Source organism: Mobula hypostoma, chromosome 31, assembly GCF_963921235.1.
Source record: "Mobula hypostoma chromosome 31, sMobHyp1.1, whole genome shotgun sequence".
Classification (NCBI taxonomy): domain Eukaryota; kingdom Metazoa; phylum Chordata; class Chondrichthyes; order Myliobatiformes; family Myliobatidae; genus Mobula; species Mobula hypostoma.
In genome coordinates this window covers 6,114,926-6,141,553 of record NC_086127.1, presented here as the reverse complement: position 1 = coordinate 6,141,553, position 26,628 = coordinate 6,114,926, and the positions used below count along the sequence as shown (strand labels likewise).

At 51.9% G+C, this 26,628-nt stretch overlaps 1 protein-coding gene across 1 annotated transcript in view; it reads right to left on the bottom strand.

Moving 5' to 3' along the window:
- The window catches only part of LOC134339982 (complement C1r subcomponent-like), an 82,560-nt gene that overhangs the window by 46,416 nt on the left and 9,516 nt on the right, over positions 1-26,628 (bottom strand). Inside the window, exons 2-5 of the mRNA XM_063036813.1 lie at positions 21,792-22,005; positions 20,559-20,736; positions 19,442-19,573; positions 997-1,190 (exon numbers count right to left, since the gene is read on the bottom strand). Coding sequence (XP_062892883.1) covers positions 997-1,190; positions 19,442-19,573; positions 20,559-20,736; positions 21,792-22,005 — 718 coding nt within the window. The remainder of the gene's footprint in view (positions 1-996; positions 1,191-19,441; positions 19,574-20,558; positions 20,737-21,791; positions 22,006-26,628) is intronic.

Below are 26,628 nucleotides of genomic sequence, written 5' to 3'. Positions count from 1 at the left end.
ACTGTCCCATCACACACTCCCGGGGTCGGACACAGAATGAAGCTCCCTCCACACAGTCCCATCACACACTCACTGGGTCAGACATAGAGTGAAGTTCCCCCCGCACCGTCCCATCACACACTCCCGGGGTCAGACACAGAGTGAATCTCCCACCGCACCGTCCCATCGCACACTCCCGGGGTCAGACACAGAGTGAAGCTCCCTCCACACCGTCCCATCACACACTCCCGGGGTCAGACACAGAGTGAATCTCCCTCCGCACCGTCCCATCACACACTCACTGGGTCAGACACAGAGTGAATCTCCCTCCGCACCGTCCCATCGCACACTCCCGGGGTCAGACACAGAGTGAATCTCCCTCCACACTGTCCCATCACACACTCCCGGGGTCGGACACAGAATGAAGCTCCCTCCACACAGTCCCATCACACACTCACTGGGTCAGACATAGAGTGAAGTTCCCCCCGCACCGTCCCATCACACACTCACTGGGTCAGACATAGAGTGAAGTTCCCTCCACACCGTCCCATCACACACTCCCGGGGTCAGACGCAGAGTGAATCTCCCTCCGCACCGTCCCATCACACACTCCCGGGGTCAGACACAGAGTGAATCTCCCTCCGCACCGTCCCATCACACACTCCCGGGGTCAGACACAGAGTGAATCTCCCTCCACACTGTCCCATCACACACTCACTGGGTCAGACATAGAGTGAAGCTCCCCCCGCACCGTCCCATCACACACTCACTGGGTCAGACATAGAGTGAAGTTCCCTCCACACCGTCCCATCACACACTCCCGGGGTCAGACACAGAGTGAATCTCCCTCCGCACCGTCCCATCACACACTCCCGGGGTCAGACACAGAGTGAAGCTCCCTCCACACCGTCCCATCACACACTCACTGGGTCAGACATAGAGTGAAGTTCCCTCCACACCGTCCCATCACAGACGGTCTGTCACACTTTGAAACGGGAAGTTCCTATTCACACTCACCGTCACGTTGTCGTAGGGGCACTTCACCTCTGGATGATCTTCAACGTCGAAAATACCCTGGAACATCAGGGCAATGGAGAATCCCTCCTCCACACGGATACTGTAATTGCACTGGAGGTTGGGTGGATAGGCTGATGGATACTCCGGGCTCACCAGCTCTCCCGACACCTGGCTGAAGAATTCCTGGCACTGCACTGGAGACAGAATCAAGTCCCACCCTAGGTCAGGATTGCGCTTGCCATACATTCCATCCTGATACCCCTCATATTCATCTGCCCTTGCCCCCTTCACATAGACCCCCTGAGCAAACCCAAGCAAAAGCCCCTCCTCTGAGTCCGATGGTTTCAGGTAACTTGCCGTTACTGTTTGTTAGCAGATCACGCTGGTGGATTCAGATATCCTGCCATCGCTGTCTGTTTTCACAACTGATGGGTGGATTTGGAATGCTGACTGAATGTGATGGTTTCAGATAACATGCCATTACTGTCTGTTAGCAGATCAAGCAGATGAATTGAGATAACCTGCCATCACCGTTGGCTATCACAATTGATGGTGGATTCGGAATGCTAATTTGAATACCCAGCTGGAGAGACAAAGAAGAGCCAGTGGATATTGTTTACAAGGATTTTCAGAAGGCCTTTGACAAGGTGCCACACGTGAGGCTGCTTAACAAGCTATGAGCCCGTGGTATCACAGGGAAGTTGTTACCATGGATAAAGCAGTGGCTGATTGGCAAGAGACAAAGAAGGGGAATAAAGGGAGCTTTTTCTGGCTGGCTGCCGGTGACGAGTCGTGTTCCACAGGAGTCTGTACTGGGACTAATTCTTTTCAGGTTATACGTCAATGATATGGATGACGGAATGGATGCCAAATTTGTAGAGGATAAAGATAGCTGAAAGAGCAGGAGGTGTTGAGGAAGCAGAGAGGCTGCAGAAGGACTTAGACAAGCAGATAGACTTAGACAGGTGAGGAGAATGGGCAAAGAAGTAGCAGATGGAATACATTGTGGAGAAGTATATGGTCGTGCACTTTGGTAGAAGGAATAGAGGCATAGGCTATTTTCAAACAGGATCAAATTCAGAAATTGAACAACTAAAGGGGCTTGGGAGTCCTTCTGCATTATTCCCCAAAGGTTAATTTGCCAGTTGGGTCTGTGGGGAGGAAGGCAAATGCGATGTTTGCATTCATTTCGAGAGGTCGAGAATATAAAAGCAAAGATGTAATGCTGAGGCTCTATAAGGCACTGGTCCAACCACACTGGCAGTATTGTGAGCAGTTTTAGGCCCTTACCTCAGAAAAGAGGTGCTGGCATTGGAGAGAGTCCAGAGGAGTTCACGAGAATGATCCTGGGAATGAAAGGGTTAATGTATGAGGAGTGTTGGATGTCTCTGGGGCTGTACTCACTGGAGTTTAGAAGAATGAGGGGGGATCTCATTGTATGAGGAGTGTTGGATGTCTCTGGGCCTGTACTCACTGGAGTTCAGAAGAATAAGGGGGATCTCATTGTATGAGGAGTGTTTGATGTCTCTGGGCCTGTACTCACTGGAGTTTAGAAGAATGTGGGGGATCTCATTGTATGAGGAGTGTTTGATGTCTCTGGGCCTGTACTCACTGGAGTTCAGAAGAATAAGGGGGATCTCATTGTATGAGGAGCGTTTGATGTCTCTGGGCCTGTACTCACTGGAGTTTAGAAGAATGAGGGGGATCTCATTGTATGAGGAGTGTTGGATGTCTCTGGGCTTGTACTCACTGGAGTTTAGAAGAATGAGGGGGATGTCATTGTATGAGGAGTGTTTGATGTCTCTGGGGCTGTACTCGCTGGAGTTTAGAAGAATGAGGGGGGGATCTCATTGTATGAGGAGTGTTTGATGTCTCTGGGGCTGTACTCACTGGAGTTCAGAAGAATAAGGGGGATCTCATTGTATGAGGAGTGTTTGATGTCTCTGGGGCTGTACTCACTGGAGTTTAGAAGAATGAGGGGGATGTCATTGTATGAGGAGTGTTTGATGTCTCTGGGGCTGTACTCGCTGGAGTTTAGAAGAATGAGGGGGGGATCTCATTGTATGAGGAGTGTTTGATGTCTCTGGGCCTGTACTCACTGGAGTTTAGAAGAATGAGGGGGATCTCATTGTATGAGGAGCGTTTGATGTCTCTGGGGCTGTACTCGCTGGAGTTTAGAAGAATGAGGGGGGGATCTCATTGTATGAGGAGTGTTTGATGTCTCTGGGGCTGTACTCACTGGAGTTCAGAAGAATAAGGGGGATCTCATTGTATGAGGAGTGTTTGATGTCTCTGGGCCTGTACTCACTGGAGTTTAGAAGAATGAGGGGGATCTCATTGTATGAGGAGCGTTTGATGTCTCTGGGCCTGTACTCACTGGAGTTTAGAAGAATGAGGGGGATCTCATTGTATGAGGAGTGTTTGATGTCTCTGGGCCTGTACTCACTGGAGTTCAGAAGAATAAGGGGGATCTCATTGTATGAGGAGTGTTTGATGTCTCTGGGCCTGTACTCACTGGAGTTCAGAAGAATAAGGGGGATCTCATTGTATGAGGAGTGTTTGATGTCTCTGGGCCTGTACTCACTGGAGTTTAGAAGAATGAGGGGGATCTCATTGTATGAGGAGTGTTTGATGTCTCTGGGCCTGTACTCACTGGAGTTTAGAAGAATGAGGGATCTCATTGAAACCTACTGAATATTGAAAGCCCTAGCTAGAGTGAATGTGAAGATGATGTTTCCAGTAGTGGGAGAGTCTAGAAGCACAATAGAGGGACGTCCCTTTAGAACAGAGATGTGGAAGAATTTATTTTGCCAGGGGGTGGAGAATCTGTGGAATTCGTTGCCACAGACAGCTGTGGAGGCCAGGTCATTGGGTACATCTAAAGTGGAGGTTGAGAGGTTCTTGGCGAGTCAGGGTGTCAAAGGTTACGGGGAGAAGGCAGGAGAGACAACAAACAAACCACGGTGGAATGGCAGGGCAGACTCAGTGGGTTGAATGGCCTGACATCACCACTATGCCTTATGGTCGATCCTGCTGTGGCTGTATCTCCGAACGGATGGGCTGTCGTTGGAGATAGTACGGAGCAGGTTCACGAGGATGATGCCGCGAATGAAGGGGTTAACAGATGAAGAGCGTTTGGCAGCTTCGGGCCTGTACTCACTGGAATTTAGAAGAATGCAGGTGAGGATCTCACAGAAACCTACCGAATGTTGAAAGGACTGGACAGGGTGGATGTGGAGAGGATGTTTCCTCTGGTGGGGGTATCCAGAACTAGAGGTACAGCCTCAAAATTGAGGGGTGACCTTTCAGAACAGAGGTAAGGAGGAATTTGTTTCACCAGAGATAGTGAATCTGTGGAATGCTCGGCCACAGCCTGCGGTGGAGGCCAAGTCTGTGGGTATCTTTAAGGTGGAAGTTGGTTGTTTCCTGATCGGTCAGGGTGTCAAAGGATGCGGTGAGAAGGAAGGTGTACGGGGTTGAGTGGGATCCGGGATCAGCCGTGATGGACTGGCGGAGCAGACTCAATGGGCTGAACGGCCTCATTCTGCTCCCCTGTCGTCTGGTGAGCTTCTGGGAGGTGCACCTCATGCCTCCTCGACTGCACCCCTCCGCCTGCACCATCAGCAGCAACAACCTCCTCCCTCCTTGCATCGACCCTCCCCTCCCCGGACAGCCAGTCCCTCCACCCTGTCAACCACGTGCTCTCTGTTCTGCACCTTCATAAAACCATAACATAGGAGCAGAATTAGGCCATTCAGCCCATCGAGTCTGCTCCTCCATTCTATCATGGCTCATTTATTACCCCACTCAAAAACCTACTCCTGCCTTCTCCCCATAACCTTTGACACCGTGAACCCATGAACCTCTGATTTAAACAGCTCCATGACCTCATCAAAAGAAATTCCTCCTCATCTCCATCCCAAACAGGCATTCTTCTGTTCTGAGGCAGTACCTTCTGGTCCTAGATTCCCCCTCTAGGGCAAATATCCTCTCCACGTCCACTTTGTCTAGGACTTTGAATACGTGACAGGTTTCAATGAGGTCCCCCCTCATTCTTCTAAACTCCAGTGAGTACAGGCCCAGAGACATCCAACACTCCTCATACAATGAGATCCTCCCTCATTCTTCTAAACTCCAGCGAGTACAGGCCCAGAGACATCAAACACTCCTCATACAATGAGATCCCCTCATTCTTCTAAACTCCAGTGAGGACAGGCCCAAAGACATTAAACGCTCATCATACAATAAGTTCCCCCCTCATTCTTCTGAACTCCAGTGAGTACAGGCCCAGAGACATCAAACACTCCTCATACAATGAGATTCCCCCCTCATTCTTCTAAACTCCAGGGAATACAGGCCCAGAGACATCAAACACTCCTCTTACAATGAGGTCCCCCCACATTCTTCTAAATTCCAGTGAATACAGGCCCAGAGACATCAAACACTCCTCATACAATGAGATCCCCTCATTCTTCTAAACTCCAGTGAGGACAGGCCCAAAGACATTAAACGCTCATCATACAATAAGTTCCCCCCTCATTCTTCTGAACTCCAGTGAGTACAGGCCCAGAGACATCAAACACTCCTCATACAATGACATCCCCCTCATTCTTCTAAACTCCAGTGAGTACAGGCCCAGAGACATCAAACACTCCTCATACAATGAGATTCCCCCCTCATTCTTCTAAACTCCAGGGAATACAGGCCCAGAGACATCAAACACTCCTCTTACAATGAGGTCCCCCCACATTCTTCTAAATTCCAGTGAATACAGGCCCAGAGACATCAAACACTCCTCATACAATGAGATCCCCCTCATTCTTCTAAACTCCAGTGAGAACAGGCCCAAAGACATCAAACGCTCATCATACAATAAGTTTCCCCCTCATTCTTCTGAACTCCAGCGAGTACAGGCCCAGAGACATCAAACACTCCTCATACAATGAGATCCCCTCATTCTTCTAAACTCCAGTGAGGACAGGCCCAAAGACATTAAACGCTCATCATACAATAAGTTCCCCCCTCATTCTTCTGAACTCCAGTGAGTACAGGCCCAGAGACATCAAACACTCCTCATACAATGAGAATCCCCCCTCATTCTTCTAAACTCCAGGGAGTACAGGCCCAGAGACATCAAACACTCCTCTTACAATGAGGTCCCCCCACATTCTTCTAAATTCCAGTGAATACAGGCCCAGAGACATCAAACACTCCTCATACAATGAGATCCCCTCATTCTTCTAAACTCCAGTGAGGACAGGCCCAAAGACATTAAACGCTCATCATACAATAAGTTCCCCCCTCATTCTTCTGAACTCCAGTGAGTACAGGCCCAGAGACATCAAACACTCCTCATACAATGACATCCCCCTCATTCTTCTAAACTCCAGTGAGTACAGGCCCAGAGACATCAAACACTCCTCATACAATGAGATTCCCCCCTCATTCTTCTAAACTCCAGGGAATACAGGCCCAGAGACATCAAACACTCCTCTTACAATGAGGTCCCCCCACATTCTTCTAAATTCCAGTGAATACAGGCCCAGAGACATCAAACACTCCTCATACAATGAGATCCCCCTCATTCTTCTAAACTCCAGTGAGGACAGGCCCAAAGACATCAAACGCTCATCATACAATAAGTTTCCCCCTCATTCTTCTGAACTCCAGCGAGTACAGGCCCAGAGACATCAAACACTCCTCATACAATGAGATTCCCCCCTCATTCTTCTAAACTCCAGGGAATACAGGCCCAGAGATATCAAACACTCCTCATACAATGAGATCCCCTCATTCTTCTAAACTCCAGTGAGGACAGGCCCAAGGACATTAAACGCTCATCATACAATAAGTTCCCCCCTCATTCTTCTGAACTCCAGTGAGTACAGCCCCAGAGACATCAAACACTCCTCATACAATGACATCCCCCTCATTCTTCTAAACTCCAGTGAGTACAGGCCCAGAGACATCAAACACTCCTCATACAATGAGATTCCCCCCTCATTCTTCTAAACTCCAGGGAATACAGGCCCAGAGACATCAAACGCTCATCATACAATAAGTTTCCCCCTCATTCTTCTGAACTCCAGCGAGTACAGGCCCAGAGACATCAAACACTCCTCATACAATGAGATCCCCTCATTCTTCTAAACTCCAGTGAGGACAGGCCCAAAGACATTAAACGCTCATCATACAATAAGTTCCCCCCTCATTCTTCTGAACTCCAGTGAGTACAGGCCCAGAGACATCAAACACTCCTCATACAATGAGATTCCCCCCTCATTCTTCTAAACTCCTGGGAATACAGGCCCAGAGACATCAAACACTCCTCTTACAATGAGGTCCCCCCACATTCTTCTAAATTCCAGTGAATACAGGCCCAGAGACATCAAACACTCCTCATACAATGAGATCCCCTCATTCTTCTAAACTCCAGTGAGGACAGGCCCAAAGACATTAAACGCTCATCATACAATAAGTTCCCCCCTCATTCTTCTGAACTCCAGTGAGTACAGGCCCAGAGACATCAAACACTCCTCATACAATGACATCCCCCTCATTCTTCTAAACTCCAGTGAGTACAGGCCCAGAGACATCAAACACTCCTCATACAATGAGATTCCCCCCTCATTCTTCTAAACTCCAGGGAATACAGGCCCAGAGACATCAAACACTCCTCTTACAATGAGGTCCCCCCACATTCTTCTAAATTCCAGTGAATACAGGCCCAGAGACATCAAACACTCCTCATACAATGAGATCCCCCTCATTCTTCTAAACTCCAGTGAGGACAGGCCCAAAGACATCAAACGCTCATCATACAATAAGTTTCCCCCTCATTCTTCTGAACTCCAGCGAGTACAGGCCCAGAGACATCAAACACTCCTCATACAATGAGATTCCCCCCTCATTCTTCTAAACTCCAGGGAATACAGGCCCAGAGACATCAAACACTCCTCTTACAATGAGGTCCCCCCACATTCTTCTAAATTCCAGTGAATACAGGCCCAGAGACATCAAACACTCCTCATACAATGAGATCCCCCTCATTCTTCTAAACTCCAGTGAGGACAGGCCCAAAGACATCAAACGCTCATCATACAATAAGTTTCCCCCTCATTCTTCTGAACTCCAGCGAGTACAGGCCCAGAGACATCAAACACTCCTCATACAATGACATCCCCCTCATTCTTCTGAACTCCAGCGAGTACAGGCCCAGAGACATCAAACACTCCTCATACAATGAGATCCCCTCATTCTTCTAAACTCCAGGGAATACAGGCCCAGAGATATCAAACAGTCCTCATACAATGAGATGCCTCCTCATTCTTCTAAACTGGAGTGAGTACAGGCCCAGAGACATCAAACACTCCTCTTACTATGAGATCTCCACTCATTCCTCTAAACTCCAGTGAGTACAGGCCCAGAGTCATCAAACTCTTGCACCCCTCTGTTATTCTACTCCTGACGTACCTCCTGCATGGTAACGTTGACCTCACAATCTACGTCATTATGATCTTGCACCTCACTGTCTGCCTGCTCTGCACTTTCTCTGTGGCTGTGACACTCTATTCTGCATCCTGTTACTGTTTGACCTTGTTCTACCTCAATACACTGTGTAGTGATGTGATCTGTGTGAACGATATACAAGACAAGATTGTCACTGTATCTCGCTACATGTCAAGAATAATAAACCAATTCTAGTTTGCCAGCGTTTGGCACATAACCCTCTGAAACCTTCCGATCCATGTATCTGTGGAACTGTCTTTGAAAATTTGTTGATGTACCTGCCTCTGGCAGCTCATTCCATCCTAGTAGATGATCGCCTGAGATTCGTTACTCTGAGAAGATTTACAAGCTGAGCTATGTTTGTCACAGGTACATCGGTTGGGGTGGTGGGGTGGAGACAGGTCAAAGGAGGTGTAAGCCACTGTGCTCACCTGCTGGTCACCCTTGGGCGAGGTGTAGGACCTACTCAGCCCCCCTGGCCATGGGAGCAGGTACTGGATGGTCACATGAGCAGTTGGTGCACATCACAAGTCCTAGTGATGCAATCACTGACGGCCGGCAGACAACCTCTGAAGAGTAATGACCATGGCTGGGGTCACCCGAGTTGTAAAGACACTGCCCAGACAAAGGCAGAGTGGCAAGCCACTTCTGGGGAGAATCTTGCCATGGTCATAGAAACATAGAAACATAGAAACATAGAAAATAGGTGCAGGAGTAGGCCATTCGGCCCTTCGAGCCTGCACCGCCATTTATTATGATCATGGCTGATCATCCAACTCAGAACCCAGCCTTCCCTCCATACCCCCTGACCCCTGTAGCCACAAGGGCCATATCTAACTTCCTTTTAAACATAGCTAATGAACTGGCCTCAACAGTTTGCTGTGGCAGAGAATTCCACAGATTCACCACTCTCTGTGTGAAGAAGTTTTTCCTAACCTCGGTCCTAAAAGGCTTCCCCTCTATCCTCAAACTGTGACCCCTCGTTCTAGACCTCCCCAACATCGGGAACAATCTTCCTGCATCTAGCCTGTCCAATCCCTTTAGGATCTTATACGTTTCAATCAGATCCCCCCTCAATCTTCTAAATTCCAACGAGTACAAGCCCAGTTCATCCAGTCTTTCTTCATATGAAAGACCTGCCATCCCAGGAATCAATCTGGTGAACCTTCTTTGTACTCCCTCTATGGCAAAGATGTCTTTCCTCAGATTAGGGGACCAAAACTGCACACAATACTCCAGGTGTGGTCTCACCAAGGCCTTGTACAACTGCAGTAGTACCTCCCTGCTCCTGTACTCGAATCCTCTCGCTATAAATGCCAGCATACCGTTCGCCTTTTTCACCGCCTGCTGTACCTGCATGCCCACTTTCAATGACTGGTGTATAATGACACCCAGGTCTCGTTGCACCTCCCCTTTTCCTAATCGGCCACCATTCAGATAATAATCTGTTTTCCTATTTTTGCCACCAAAGTGGATAACTTCACATTTATCCACATTAAATTGCATCTGCCATGAGTTTGCCCACTCACCCAACCTATCCAAGTCACCCTGCATCCTCTTAGCATCCTCCTCACTGCTAACACTGCCACCCAGCTTCGTGTCATCCGCAAACTTGGAGATGCTGCATTTAATTCCCTCATCCAAGTCATTAATATATATTGTAAACAACTGGGGTCCCAGCACTGAGCCTTGCGGTACCCCACTAGTCACCGCCTGCCATTCTGAAAAGGTCCCGTTTATTCCCACTCTTTGCTTCCTGTCTGCTAACCAATTCTCCACCCACACCAATACCTTACCCCCAATACCGTGTGCTTTAAGTTTGCACACTAATCTCCTATGTGGGACCTTGTCAAAAGCCTTTTGAAAATCCAAATATACCACATCCACTGGTTCTCCCCTATCCACTCTACTAGTTACATCCTCAAAAAATTCTATGAGATTCGTCAGACATGATTTTCCTTTCACAAATCCATGCTGACTTTGTCCGATCATTTCACCGCTTTCCAAATGTGCTGTTATCACATCCTTGATAACTGACTCCAGCAGTTTCCCCACCACCGACGTTAGGCTAACCGGCCTATAATTCCCCGGTTTCTCTCTCCCTCCTTTTTTAAAAAGTGGGGTTACATTAGCCACCCTCCAATCCTCAGGAACTAGTCCAGAATCTAACGAGTTTTGAAAAATTATCACTAATGCATCCACTATTTCTTGGGCCACTTCCTTAAGCACTCTGGGATGCAGACCATCTGGCCCTGGGGATTTATCTGCCTTCAATCCCTTCAATTTACCTAACACCACTTCCCTACTAACATGTATTTCGCTCAGTTCCTCCATCTCACTGGACCCTCTGTCCCTTACTATTTCTGGAAGATTATTTATGTCCTCCTTAGTGAAGACAGAACCAAAGTAATTATTCAATTGGTCTGCCATGTCCTTGCTCCCCATAATCAATTCACCTGTTTCTGTTTGCAGGGGACCTACATTTGTCTTTATCAGTCTTTTCCTTTTTACATATCTATAAAAGCTTTTACAGTCCGTTTTTATGTTCTCTGCCAGTTTTCTCTCATAATCTTTTTTCCCCTTCCTAATTAAGCCCTTTGTCCTCCTCTGCTGAACTCTGAATTTCTCCCAGTCCTCAGGTGAGCCACTTTCTCTGGCTAATTTGTATGCTACTTCTTTGGAATTGATACTATCCCTAATTTCTCTTGTCAGCCACGGGTGCACTACCTTCCTTGATTTATTCTTTTGCCAAACTGGGATGAACAATTGTTGTAGTTCATCCATGCAACCTTTAAATGCCTGCCATTGCATATCCACCGTCAATCCTTGAAGTGTCATTTGCCAGTCTATCTTAGCTAATTCATGTCTCATACCTTCAAAGTTACCCCTCTTTAAGTTCAGAACCTTTGTTTCTGAATTAACTACGTCACTCTCCATGTTAATGAAGAATTCCACCATATTATGGTCACTCTTACCCAAGGGGCCTCTCACGACAAGATCGCTAATTAACCCTTCCTCATTGCTCAAAACCCAGTCCAGAATAGCCTGCTCTCTAGTCGGTTCCTCGACATGTTGGTTCAAAAAACCATCCCGCATACATTCCAAGAAATCCTCTTCCTCAGCACCTTTACCAATTTGGTTCACCCAGTCTACATGTAGATTGAAGTCACCCATTATAACTGCTGTTCCTTTATTGCACACATTTCTAATTTCCTGTTTAATACCATCTCCGACCTCACTACTACTGTTAGGTGGCCTGTACACAACTCCCACCAGCGTCTTCTGCCCCTTAGTGTTACGCAGCTCTACCCATATCGATTCCACATCTTCCCGGCTTATGTCCTTCCTTTCTATTGCGTTAATCTCTTTTTTAACCAGCAACGCCACCCCACCTCCCCTTCCTTCGTGTCTATCCCTCCTGAATATTGAATATCCCTGAACGTTGAGCTCCCATCCCTGGTCACCCTGGAGCCATGTCTCTGTGATCCCAACTATATCATAATCATTAATAACAATCTGCACTTTCAATTCATCCACCTTATTACGAATGCTCCTTGCATTGACACATAAAGCCTTCAGGCACTCTTTTACAACTCTCTTAGCCCTTTTTAATGCTTGCCCTGGATTTGTCGGCCTGCCACTTTTACTTTTCCCCTTTGTACTTTTTGCTTCTACGCTCACTTTACACCCCTCTGTCTCTCTGCACTGGTTCCCATCCCTCTGTTGTGAACTAACCTCCTCACACCTAGCCGCTTTAATTTGATTCCCACCCTGCATGGACCCTGCATGGACCCTGGTCGCACGCACCACGTCTCACGGCAAGTAATGATGATGTCAAACGACAAGGCACATAACGACGATGATGGCATTGAAAAATCGAAATATGGAGTGAAAGACATCGTTTTGCGTCAAATCAAATCAGCGAGTGTTGTGCTGGGCAGTCCGCTGGCCCACGAGGGTCTCGGCACAGTCCTGACCTGCAGAGAGTGGGAAGGTAACGTGGTGGATGTTGGAGATATGGACTAACCCCACCCATGGACGTGGAGAGGGTCTCGGCACAGTCCTGACCGGCAGAGAGTGGGAAGGTAACGTGGTGGATGTTGGAGATATGGACTAACCCCACCCATGGACGTGGAGAGGGTCTCGGCACAGTCCTGACCGGCAGAGAGTGGGAAGGTAACGTGGTGGATGTTGGAGATATGGACTAACCCCACCCAGGGAAGTGGAGAGGGTCTCGGCACAGTCCTGACCTGCAGAGAGTGGGAAGGTAACGTGGTGGATGTTGGAGACATGGACTAACCCCACCCAGGGAAGTGGAGAGGGTCTCGGCACAGTCCTGACCTGCAGAGAGTGGGAAGGTAACGTGGTGGATGTTGGAGACATGGACTAACCCCACCCAGGGACGTGGAGAGGGTCTCGGCACAGTCCTGACCTGCAGAGAGTGGGAAGGTAACGTGGTGGATGTTGGAGACATGGACTAACCCCACCCAGGGACGTGGAGAGGGTCTCGGCACAGTCCTGACCTGCAGAGAGTGGGAAGGTAACGTGGTGAATGTTGGAGACATGGACTAACCCCACCCAGGGACGTGGAGAGGGTCTCGGCACAGTCCTGACCGGCAGAGAGTGGGAGGGTAACGTGGTGGATGTTGGAGACATAGACTAACCCCACCCAGGGACGTGGGGAGGGTCTCAGCACAGTCCTGACCGGCAGAGAGTGGGAAGGTAACGTGGTGGATGTTGGCGATATGGACTAACCCCACCCAGGGAAGTGGAGAGGGTCTCAGCACAGTCCTGACCTGCAGAGAGTGGGAAGGTAACGTGGTGGATGTTGGAGACATGGACTAACCCCACCCAGGGAAGTGGAGAGGGTCTCAGCACAGTCCTGACCTGCAGAGAGTGGGAAGGTAACGTGGTGGATGTTGGAGACATGGACTAACCCCACCCAGGGTAGTGGAGAGGATCTCAGCACAGTCCTGACCTGCAGAGAGTGGGAAGGTAACGTGGTGGATGTTGGAGACATGGACTAACCCCACCCAGGGACGTGGAGAGGGTCTCGGCTCAGTCCTGACCTGCAGAGAGTGGGAAGGTAACGTGGTGAATGTTGGAGACATGGACTAACCCCACCCAGGGACGTGGAGAGGGTCTCGGCACAGTCCTGACGGGCAGAGAGTGGGAAGGTAACGTGGTGAATGTTGGAGACATGGACTAACCCCATCCAGGGAAGTGGAGAGGGTCTCAGCACAGTCCTGACCTGCAGAGAGTGGGAAGGTAACGTGGTGGATGTTGGAGACATGGACTAACCCCACCCAGGGACGTGGAGAGGGTCTCGGCACAGTCCTGACCTGCAGAGAGTGGGAAGGTAACGTGGTGGATGTTGGAGACATGGACTAACCCCACCCAGGGAAGTGGAGAGGGTTTCGGCACAGTCCTGACCTGCAGAGAGTGGGAAGGTAACGTGGTGGATGTTGGAGACATGGACTAACCCCACCCAGGGATGTGGAGAGGGTCTCGGCTCAGTCCTGACCGGCAGAGAGTGGGAAGGTAACGTGGTGGATGTTGGAGATATGGACTAACCCCACCCAGGGAAGTGGAGAGGGTCTTGGCTCAGTCCTGACCGACAGAGAGTGGGAAGGTAACGTGGTGGATGTTGGAGACATGGACCAACCCCACCCAGGGACGTGGAGAGGGTCTCGGCACAGTCCTGACCTGCAGAGAGTGGGAAGGTAACGTGGTGGATGTTGGAGATATGGACTAACCCCACCCATGGACGTGGAGAGGGTCTCGGCACAGTCCTGACCGGCAGAGAGTGGGAAGGTAACGTGGTGGATGTTGGAGATATGGACTAACCCCACCCAGGGAAGTGGAGAGGGTCTCGGCACAGTCCTGACCTGCAGAGAGTGGGAAGGTAACGTGGTGGATGTTGGAGACATGGACTAACCCCACCCAGGGAAGTGGAGAGGGTCTCGGCACAGTCCTGACCTGCAGAGAGTGGGAAGGTAACGTGGTGGATGTTGGAGACATGGACTAACCCCACCCAGGGACGTGGAGAGGGTCTCGGCACAGTCCTGACCTGCAGAGAGTGGGAAGGTAACGTGGTGGATGTTGGAGACATGGACTAACCCCACCCAGGGACGTGGAGAGGGTCTCGGCACAGTCCTGACCTGCAGAGAGTGGGAAGGTAACGTGGTGAATGTTGGAGACATGGACTAACCCCACCCAGGGACGTGGAGAGGGTCTCGGCACAGTCCTGACCGGCAGAGAGTGGGAGGGTAACGTGGTGGATGTTGGAGACATAGACTAACCCCACCCAGGGACGTGGGGAGGGTCTCAGCACAGTCCTGACCGGCAGAGAGTGGGAAGGTAACGTGGTGGATGTTGGCGATATGGACTAACCCCACCCAGGGAAGTTGAGAGGGTCTCAGCACAGTCCTGACCTGCAGAGAGTGGGAAGGTAACGTGGTGGATGTTGGAGACATGGACTAACCCCACCCAGGGAAGTGGAGAGGGTCTCAGCACAGTCCTGACCTGCAGAGAGTGGGAAGGTAACGTGGTGGATGTTGGAGACATGGACTAACCCCACCCAGGGAAGTGGAGAGGGTCTCAGCACAGTCCTGACCTGCAGAGAGTGGGAAGGTAACGTGGTGGATGTTGGAGACATGGACTAACCCCACCCAGGGACGTGGAGAGGGTCTCGGCTCAGTCCTGACCTGCAGAGAGTGGGAAGGTAACGTGGTGAATGTTGGAGACATGGACTAACCCCACCCAGGGACGTGGAGAGGGTCTCGGCACAGTCCTGACGGGCAGAGAGTGGGAAGGTAACGTGGTGAATGTTGGAGACATGGACTAACCCCATCCAGGGAAGTGGAGAGGGTCTCAGCACAGTCCTGACCTGCAGAGAGTGGGAAGGTAACGTGGTGGATGTTGGAGACATGGACTAACCCCACCCAGGGACGTGGAGAGGGTCTCGGCACAGTCCTGACCTGCAGAGTGTGGGAAGGTAACGTGGTGGATGTTGGAGACATGGACTAACCCCACCCAGGGACGTGGAGAGGGTCTCGGCACAGTCCTGACCTGCAGAGAGTGGGAAGGTAACGTGGTGGATGTTGGAGACATGGACTAACCCCACCCAGGGACGTGGAGAGGGTCTCGGCACAGTCCTGACCGGCAGAGAGTGGGAGGGTAACGTGGTGGATGTTGGAGACATAGACTAACCCCACCCAGGGACGTGGGGAGGGTTTCAGCACAGTCCTGACCTGCAGAGAGTGGGAAGGTAACGTGGTGGATGTTGGAGACATGGACTAACCCCACCCAGGGAAGTGGAGAGGGTCTCAGCACAGTCCTGACCGGCAGAGAGTGGGAAGGTAACGTGGTGGATGTTGGCGATATGGACTAACCCCACCCAGGGAAGTGGAGAGGGTCTCAGCACAGTCCTGACCTGCAGAGAGTGGGAAGGTAACGTGGTGGATGTTGGAGACATGGACTAACCCCACCCAGGGTAGTGGAGAGGGTCTCAGCACAGTCCTGACCTGCAGAGAGTGGGAAGGTAACGTGGTGGATGTTGGAGACATGGACTAACCCCACCCAGGGACGTGGAGAGGGTCTCGGCTCAGTCCTGACCTGCAGAGAGTGGGAAGGTAACGTGGTGAATGTTGGAGACATGGACTAACCCCACCCAGGGACGTGGAGAGGGTCTCGGCACAGTCCTGACGGGCAGAGAGTGGGAAGGTAACGTGGTGAATGTTGGAGACATGGACTAACCCCATCCAGGGAAGTGGAGAGGGTCTCAGCACAGTCCTGACCTGCAGAGAGTGGGAAGGTAACGTGGTGGATGTTGGAGACATGGACTAACCCCACCCAGGGACGTGGAGAGGGTCTCGGCACAGTCCTGACCTGCAGAGAGTGGGAAGGTAACGTGGTGGATGTTGGAGACATGGACTAACCCCACCCAGGGAAGTGGAGAGGGTTTCGGCACAGTCCTGACCTGCAGAGAGTGGGAAGGTAACGTGGTGGATGTTGGAGACATGGACTAACCCCACCCAGGGATGTGGAGAGGGTCTCGGCTCAGTCCTGACCGGCAGAGAGTGGGAAGGTAACGTGGTGGATGTTGGAGATATGGACTAACCCCACCCAGGGAAGTGGAGAGGGTCTTGGCTCAGTCCTGACCGACAGAGAGTGGGAAGGTAACGTGGTGGATGTTGGAGACATGGACCAACCCCACCCAGGGACGTGGAGAGGGTCTCGGCACAGTCCTGACCTGCAGAGAGTGGGAGGGTAACGTGGTGGATGTTGGAGACATGGACTAACCCCACCCAGGGAAGTGGAGAGGGTCTCGGCACAGTCCTGACCGGCAGAGAGTGGGAAGGTAACGTGGTGGATGTTGGAGACATGGACTAACCCCACCCAGGGAAGTGGAGAGGGTTTCAGCACAGTCCTGACCGGCAGAGAGTGGGAAGGTAACGTGGTGGATGTTGGAGATATGGACTAACCCCACCCAGGGACGTGGAGAGGGTCTCGGCACAGTCCTGACCTGCAGACAGTGGGAAGGTAACGTGGTGGATGTTGGAGATATGGACTAACCCCACCCAGGGACGTGGAGAGGGTCTCGGCACAGTCCTGACCTGCAGAGAGTGGGAAGGTAACGTGGTGGATGTTGGAGACATGGACTAACCCCACACAGGGACGTGGAGAGGGTCTCGGCACAGTCCTGACCGGCAGAGAGTGGGAAGGTAACATGGTGGATGTTGGAGACATGGACTAACCCCACCCAGGGACGTGGAGAGGGTCTCGGCACAGTCCTGACCTGCAGAGAGTGGGAAGGTAACATGGTGAATGTTGGAGACATGGACTAACCCCACCCAGGGAAGTGGAGAGGGTCTCGGCACAGTCCTGACCGGCAGAGAGTGGGAAGGTAACGTGGTGGATGTTGGAGACATGGACTAACCCCACCCAGGGAAGTGGAGAGAGTCTCGGCACAGTCCTGACCGGCAGAGAGTGGGAAGGTAACGTGGTGGATGTTGGAGATATGGACTAACCCCACCCAGGGAAGTGGAGAGGGTCTCGGCACAGTCCTGACCTGCAGAGAGTGGGAAGGTAACGTGGTGGATGTTGGAGACATGGACTAACCCCACCCAGGGACGTGGAGAGGGTCTCGGCACAGTCCTGACCGGCAGAGAGTAGGAAGGTAACGTGGTGGATGTTGTAGACATGGACTAACCCCACCCAGGGACGTGGAGAGGGTCTCAGCGCAGTCCTGACCTGCAGAGAGTGGGAAGGTAACGTGGTGGATGTTGGAGACATGGACTAACCCCACCCAGGGACGTGGAGAGGGTCTCAGCACAGTCCTGACCTGCAGAGAGTGGGAAGGTAACGTGGTGGATGTTGGAGATATGGACTAACCCCACCCAGGGACGTGGAGAGGGTCTCTGCTCAGTGTTTAGTCAGCACAGAGGTTGTGTGGTGTCATACGTGAAACCCCAAGGTTTGCCCCGCATAGTCAGAACAACGCACACAAAATGCTGGAGGAACTCAGCAGGTCAGGCAGCATCTGTGGAAAAGAGTAAACAGTCGAAGTTTCAGGCTGAGACCCTTCATCAGGACCGAAAAGAAAGAAGCGAAGTCCGATTCAGAAGGTGTGGGGAGTGGAGGAAGAAATACAAGGTGGCGGGTGATAGGTGAAACCGGAAGAAGGGGAGGAGGTGAAGTGAAGAACTGGGAAGTTTAATGAAAGAGATAAAGGGCTGGAGAAGGGGGAATCTGATAGAGGGTAGAAGACCATGGGAGAAAGGGAAGGGGTAGGAGCAGCTGAGGCAGTGATGGGCAGGTAAGGAGATAAGGTGAAAGAGGGAAAAGGGAATGGGGTATGGTGAAGGGGGGGCAGTGGGGTGAGGGTAGTCAGAGGGGTGGGTTGATTTCCAGGTGGGCTGCACTGTGACAGACCTGCTGAGGATGTTGGTGGGACCACGGTCTGGGCCTCCCGGGACCGAAGGGCGGATAAGTGGGGTGCCATGGCAACGCAGTGGTGTCGCGGCTCCGGATGTCGGAGTTCAGAGTTCGGATCCGGCACTGTGCGTTTGGGGCCTGTGTGTCATCCCGGTGAAATCGGTGGGTTTTCCTCCAGGAGCTCCAGTTCCCTCCCGCAGCGCAGAGGCGACCGGCTGGGGGAATTGGCCGCCGTTAATTGTGCTGTGGGTAGGCTGGAGTTAATCGGGGTCATCGAGGGTTGCTGGGGCAGTACAGGGTATAGACCCAGAAGGGCCTACTCCGCGGGGTAACACGGAATGAAAGAAGTAAATCCTCCTGGAAGCGATCCGGACAGACTGATGGCAGGGGTGTTCCCATTGTCCGATGGGGAATCCGGAGGGGCCTCGTCACGTGGAAGGACGGCCCACCGCACAGGCCGATCCACTGGGCCTGCCATATTGGTGGGATCGTCACCGGTGCTGTAACCCGCAGCCGGGGGAGCAGAGAGGGGGCTTCCCTGTTTCAGGAGGGGACATGTTTGCCGGCACACTGGCCTCGGAACGGGGCTCGTTTCCCTGTCGTCGCTTGGCGCTTTCGGATTTGCTGCGTTCTGCATTGTTCTGCTGGGCATGGTGGCCATCTTAACTCGAGTCAGAATGGGGGCTGCATTTCACTCTGTTTCCATGCACACGTGCTAACTTCACCTCAATCAAAATCTGTCTCTGTCTGTTCCCTCTCTCTCTCCCTTTCTCTCCCTCATTCCCCCTCTCACTTTCCCATTCTCTCTCACTCTCCTTTTCTCTTATCTCACTATCTCTTTCTTTCCCTCTCCGGCTCCCTCACACCCTCCCTTGTTCTCGTTCTCTCACCTTTTCTCTGATCTCACTCTCTCTTTCCCTCCCACACATTTTCCCAACCTCGCCACTATCTCGCTCCCATACTAACATCCCCACTCCCCGAACTCCTTCCAAATCACCTTGGCAGCTCTTGCCATCTTCCCGAAGCTGGTATCCGCGGTGGCACAAACATTTGTAGCTGCCGAGTGTGTTGTGGCACAGATGTTCACACACGGGGTTCGATCCATCACGAACAGAGCACTCGTCCACATCTGGAACAGAGATCAGAGTGATCACATCCACAGACCCATCACACACCCGAGTGAAACACCCCTTCACACCGTGCCCTCACACACTCAGAGAGTGAAACTCCCTCCACACAGTCTCCTCACACACTCCCGGGGTCAGACACAGAGTGAAGCTCCCCCCGCACCGACCCATCACACACTCCCGGGGTCAGACACAGAGTGAAGCTCCCCCCGCACCGACCCATCACACACTCCCGGGGTCAGACACAGAGTGAAGCTCCCCCCGCACCGTCCCATCACACACTCCCGGGGTCAGACACAGAGTGAAGCTCCCCCCGCACCGTCCCATCACACACTCCCGGGGTCAGACACAGAGTGAATCTCCCTCCGCACCGTCCCATCACACACTCCCGGGGTCAGACACAGAGTGAAGCTCCCCCCGCACCGACCCATCACACACTCCCGGGGTCAGACACAGAGTGAAGCTCCCCCCGCACCGTCCCATCACACACTCCCGGGGTCAGACACAGAGTGAAGCCCCCTCCACACCGTCCCATCACACACTCCCGGGGTCAGACACAGAGTGAATCTCCCTCCGCACCGTCCCATCGCACACTCCCGGGGTCAGACACAGAGTGAATCTCCCTCCACAGCGTCCCATCACACACTCCTGGGGTCAGACACAGAGTGAAGCCCCCTCCACACCGTCCCATCACACACTCCCGGGGTCAGACACAGAGTGAATCTCCCTCCGCACCGTCCCATCGCACACTCCCGGGGTCAGACACAGAGTGAATCTCCCTCCGCACCGTCCCATCACACACTCCCGGGGTCAGACACAGAGTGAAGCTCCCCCCGCACCGACCCATCAGACACTCCCAGGGTCAAACACAGAGTGAAGTTCCCTCCACACCATCCCATCACACACTATCCGGTCTGTCAGACTTGGGATGCCGTCAGAATTCTTCTCAGATCACAGGCATTTGATGGGTTGCTGTCAGTCCCTTACCAATTGCTTCGTAGTAAAGCAGGAATCCAAGGAATTTGCCCTCATTGGAAAAATCTGACTGGAATTCCAGGTTCATGGTGTTCCCGGTGGACGTCAGGATCTGACCTCTGGGTGGGTTGCCAATGTTGGAGTCACCATTGCCGCAGAAGACACCGAGAGTTTTCCCCCCAGAACTGACCTGTTGGGGATAGGAAGATGGGATTAAATCTCCACACTGTGAAAGACACACACACACATGCACGCACGCACTCCTAACAGACAAAGACACAGTCTCATGATTGTGGACTTCCTGAAGGGCAAGCTGAGGGAACACACTCCAGGGGCCTGTGCTGGAAAGGGTGAGCTGTTCAAACTTACTAGGTGTCAGCATCTCTGGGCACCTACCCTGGGCCTGGCGTATCAATGCCATCCATGATGAGGCCTCCGTCGGTCAGAGTCAGCCGCAGATATTGCATCCAAGCTATCTGGGCCAGTAGGCACGGTCACAGGGTCCAGTTGTTGTTCAGACCAAATGTCAAAGAAATATCATCCCTGTGGAATGATTGTTGGTGCCAGACGGGGTGGCCTGAGTATTTCAGAGAGCCGATCCCCCAGTATTTTCATGCAAAACAGTCTCCAGAGTTTACGGAGAACGGTACGGAAATCAAGAAAGATCCAGGTAGCGGCAGTTCTGTGGGGGTAAACACCTTGTTAATGAAAGAGGTCAGAGGAGAATGGCCCAGACTAGTTCAAGCTGACTGGAAGGCAACAGGAATTCGAATAACCACGCATTACAACAGTGGTGTGCAGAAGAGCATCTCTGAATGCACAACAGGTCAAACCTTGAAGTGGATGGGCTACATCCGCAGAAGACCACGGACATACAGGTTGTGGCCACTTGATCAGGTAACTCCTTACAGACACACACACATAGAGACAGACAGACAGACACACACACACACACACACACACACAAATACATAAAAACAGACAGACACACACACACACAGAGCGAAAGACAGACAGACACACACAGAGCGAAAGACAGAGACTCACACACACACAGACTCACACACACAAAGTGAAAGACACACATACACACAGACATATACACTGACAGACACACAGACACACACACACACAGAAAGACAGAGACACACACACACCCCCACAGACACAGGCCCATCCACACCCTCACACACTCAGTGCATGTTTGGACACCCGACACCCCACCCCTCGGGCCACTGCTCCCACCTTGAGCCGATCGTAGATGCAGTCCTGGGAGGGCTCCAGCTGGAAGTAGCGGAAGTGCAGCTGGACCCGATAGCCGAGGGGCACGCCGATGGTCCATTCGGCCCGCTCCTCATTGGGATAGGAGGACGGGTAGCCGGGCGAGGTGATCTCCCCGAACATGGAGCTGCCATGGCCACTGGTTGCCAAGGCCAGCACTGAGACCAGCAGGGGCCACCTGGGCAGAAAGCAGGAGAGTGCACCCTTAACAACAGCCTTCCAGAGAACATCCCCCCTCATTTCCCCCCACCCCCACCACTCCCCTCCTGTTCCTCACTCTTTCTGGGACTACCGGGATTCCACAACACAGAATCAGACCCTTCAGCCCATCGGTCTTGTGCATAAATAGTTATTACAAATGTACAATCAGATTATTGTTGATGTGTAGCGAGATACAGTGACAATCTTGTCTTGTATATTGTTCACACAGATCACATCATTACACAGTGTATTGAGGTCGAACAGTAACAGAATTGGAATTGGTTCATTATTGTTGATGTGTAGCGAGATACAGTGACAATCTTGTCCTGTATATGGTTCACACAGATCACATCATTACACAGTGTATTGAGGTCGAACAGTAACAGAATTGGAATTGGTTCATTATTGTTGATGTGTAGCGAGATACAGTGACAATCTTGTCTTGTATATGGTTCACACAGATCACATCATTACACAGTGTATTGAGGTCGAACAGTAACAGAATTGGAATTGGTTTATTATTGTTGATGTGTAGCGAGATACAGTGACAATCTTGTCCTGTATATGGTTCACACAGATCACATCATTACACAGTGTATTGAGGTAGAACAAGGTCAAACAGTAACAGGATGTAGAATGGAGTGTCACAGCCACAGAGAAAGAGCAGAACAAGCAGACAGTGAGGTGCAAGATCATAATGACGTAGATTGTGAACCCAAGTGTTCATCTTATTGTACCGGGAAATCATTCAGTTGTTCTGTAACAACAGGATGAAGATTTCTTTGAAGTTGGTGGGACGTGCTATCAGACTTTTGTACCTTCTGCCTGATGGAAGAGGGGAGAGAGGAGAGAATGTCCGGGGTGGGTGGGGTCTTTGATTACACTGGCTGCTTTACCGAGGCGGGGGAAGTGTAGACTGAGTCCTCGGAGGGGAAGCTGGTTTCCGTGACGAGCTGAGCTGTGCCCACAACTCTCGGTAGTCTGTCAACAGTCCTGGGCAGAGCCATCGCCGTACCTGATACATTGAGTGGATGGTTCCTTTGGTATTTGGTAAGTGATGACGGGGACGTGCCAAGTTTCCTTAGTCTCCTGAGGAAGTGGAGGCATTGGTCCCTTTTGGCCGCAACATCAATGCGTTTGGATCGGGACAGACGGTTGTCGGTGTTCTCTCCTGGGAACTCGGAGCCTCCCTCCACCTCAGCACCGCTGCTGGAGACAGGAGCGCCCTCTGCCCTTCCTGCTGAGTGCATTATCCATGAGCCCTATCGATACTCCACCTCATCCTTCCACATCCCCGTGGCTGTCCCTAACAAACGCGGTCGATGCACGCACCTCCACCACTTCCCTCATTCTACCTACAGACCACCCCCTCAGTAAAACTATGATCTGAAGTTCAAAGTCAACTTATCATCAGAGTCCATATGCTGTACGTCACCAAGTACAGCCCTGAGATTAATTTTCTTGTAGGCGTACTCAATAAATTCACAATGGAATCAATGAAAGACCGCCCCAGCTCGGGCACTCGACCAGGGCGCAAAGGACACAAACTGTGCAAATACAAAATAAAGAAATAATAACAATAATAAACAAATAAGCTATAAGTATCAAGGTCATGACATGAAGAGTCTTTGAAAGTGAGTCCATTGGTTGTGGGAACATTTCAATGATGGAGCAAGTGAAGTTATCCCCTCTGGTTCAAGAGCCTGATGTTTGAGGGGTAATAACTGTTCCTGAACCTGGCAGTGTGAGTCCGGAGGCTCCTGTACCTCCCTCCTGATGGCAACAGTGAGAAGAGAGCATGTCCTAGGTGGTGGAGTACCCTGGTGATGGATGCTGATTTCCTGCAACAGCGTTTCATTATGTTGTGCTTAATGGTTGGGAGGGCTTTGCCCGTGATGGACTGGGTCATATCCACGACCTTTTGAAGGATTTTCCGTTCAAGGGCACCAGTGTTCGCCTATGCAGCCAGTCAGAATATTCACCACCTTACATCTTTACAAGTTTATCAAAGTTTTAGAGCACAACCCCAATCTATGGAAACTCCTTAAGGAAGTCAAGGAGGTGCCGTGCTCTCTTCATAGTGGACTCAAAGTTCTCCCCTCTTCCTTCTCACCCATCCTCTCCAGTGTTAAACGCCCCGCCCTATCTGAAAGATCCGACACCCCCTCCCCCATCCCTGTGCCTCCGTCTGGTCACCCACCCCCTACGTTCCCATGAAAATATTCCGACCTCTATTCCAGACTACAGAGTGGTCCAGAGAATCACGGAAACCTCCTCTCCACGGACTCCGTCTGCATTTCTCAGTGCCTCGGTACAGTACCCTGAAGACGTACCTTCAACAACTCGGGCAGACACAAGGAATTCTGCAGACGCTGGAAATTCAAGCAACACACATCAAAGTTGCTGGTGAACGCAGCAGGCCAGGCAGCATCTCTATGAAGAGGTACAGTCGACGGTTCAGGCCAAGACCCTTCGTCAGGACTAACTGAAGGAAGAGTGAGTAAGAGATTTGAGAGGGGGAAAGGGAGGGGGAGATCCAAAATGATAGGAGAAGACAGGAGGGGGAGGGATGGAGCCAAGAGCTGGACAGGTGATTGGCAAAAGGGATATGAGAGGATCAGGGACAGGAGGCCTATAGAGAAAGAAAAGGGGGAGGGGGATGATAAAAGCCCAGAGGATGGGCAAGCGGTATAGTGAGAGGGACAGAGGGAGAAAAAGGAGAGGGAGAGAGAAAGAATGTGTGTATATAAGTAAATAACGGATGGGGTACGAGGAGGAGGTGGGGCATTAGCAGACGTTAGAGAAGTCAATGTTCATGCTATCAGGTTGGAATATCCGGGGATCCCACTCCACCTCATGGTTCACATGGGTAATTTTGGAACCCCACACACAAACATCACCAGAGATCAGACTTCAGCAGGGATCTCAGGCGCTGTAAGATAGCGGCTCTCTAACCACCCTGTTATGTTCTCATTTGATATAGGACATGCAAATGTTGTCTCTGCAAATTTGCTTCAAGTAACATGTTTGTAACCGAACGCTGTATAAACCACACCTTATATTCCATCTGGGTAGCCTCCAACCTGATGACATGAACATCGACTTCTCTAACTTCCGCTAATGCCCCACCTCCCCCTCGTACCCCATCCGTTATTTATTTTTATACACACATTCTTTCTCTCACTCTCCTTTTTCTCCCTCTGTCCCTCTCACTACACCCCTTGCCCATCCTCTGGGTTCCCCCCCACCTTTTCTTTCTCCCCGGACCTCCTGTTCCATGATCCTCTCATGTCCCTTTTGCCAATCAACTCTTGGCTCCATCCCTTCCCCTCCTGTCTTCTCCTATCATTTTGGATCTCCCTCTCCCCCTCCCACTTTCAAATCCCTTACTAACTCTTCCTTCAGTTAGTCCTGATGAAGGGTCTCGACCCGAAACGTCGACTGTACCTCTTCATAGAGATGTTGCCTGGCCTGCTGCGTTCACCAGCAACTTTGATGTGTGTTGCTTCAACGAATCGGGAACAGCTTCGGTCAGAGTCTAGGTACGCAAGCCCGGGCAGTAAGACGTGCAGGGCGAACTGGCGCCCGCGTAGCAAACCCACCCCATCCCCTCTCCACACGCATCTGACGAACCCAAACACCGATTCAGTTTGGCACCAGCACAGTCACAGGGGTTCGCCGGCCAGCGTAGAGCTCAACGTAGGGCCGCCCTGAGGACTCCAGCTCCCGGTTTTTCCCGGTTGGTGGGTGCAGCCGCAAAAGGCAGCGGAGGGTCGAGATCAGCGCTTCCCTTCTTCCGGACGAGCTGTACCGACCGCGGCTGACAAGCCCCGTCCGCCCGAAGCCGCTGGTTTTTAAGGCGCCAGTACCCCGCCCTTGCCCCTTCTCCCGTCAGCAGCTGAGCCGCAGGTGAAGGCCGGGGGCCGGTGTCCTGGTTGTCAGAGGCTGTTGGAGACGTACAGTACGCCATCGGGAGCATTGAATAGGCCGAGGCCCCACTGCCAACCCCCGGCTCTGAGAACCTTTAGGAGCCACTGCCGTTCACAGAGTTTATTACCGGTAATTGCACTGCCACATCACCCCGGATTTCAGGGCATAAACCGGGTGGCATTAACCGTGATTCCAGCCCCTCCCGACGGGCTCGAAAGAATGTGCCGTCGACCTCACTCCTCCGCCCGTGACAAGCGCAGCTTCTTCCCCGCTGCTGCGACAGGCTGGACCCGTGGTTTCGCAGCAGCCATGGTCCACCCCGCGCTGAGCGCCAGCCAGGACCGGGGAACTGACGGGGGTGCTCAGGAGGAGAGTAGCCGGGAGAACGCAGGCCGCTCCTCACCGTGGGACGGTCAGCAGCTTCGCGTTCCCGGGCCCGGCATGGCAGAGGCTCGGTCCCGGTGGGAGCCCCAGGGCATCCTCGCCAAGGGCGGGGGGCGACCAGTGCCGAGACTTGGTCGGCAACTTTTCAGGAGATGTGCCGTGACACCAAATGTATTCCCGACGGCGCCTCCGTATTGCAACGCCGCCTAGGATGGGGACCGCGGCGGTGCTGGGCTGCCGAAAATGGTCGAGTCGGCCAGATCCATCTCGGGGACAGCCCGCCCCA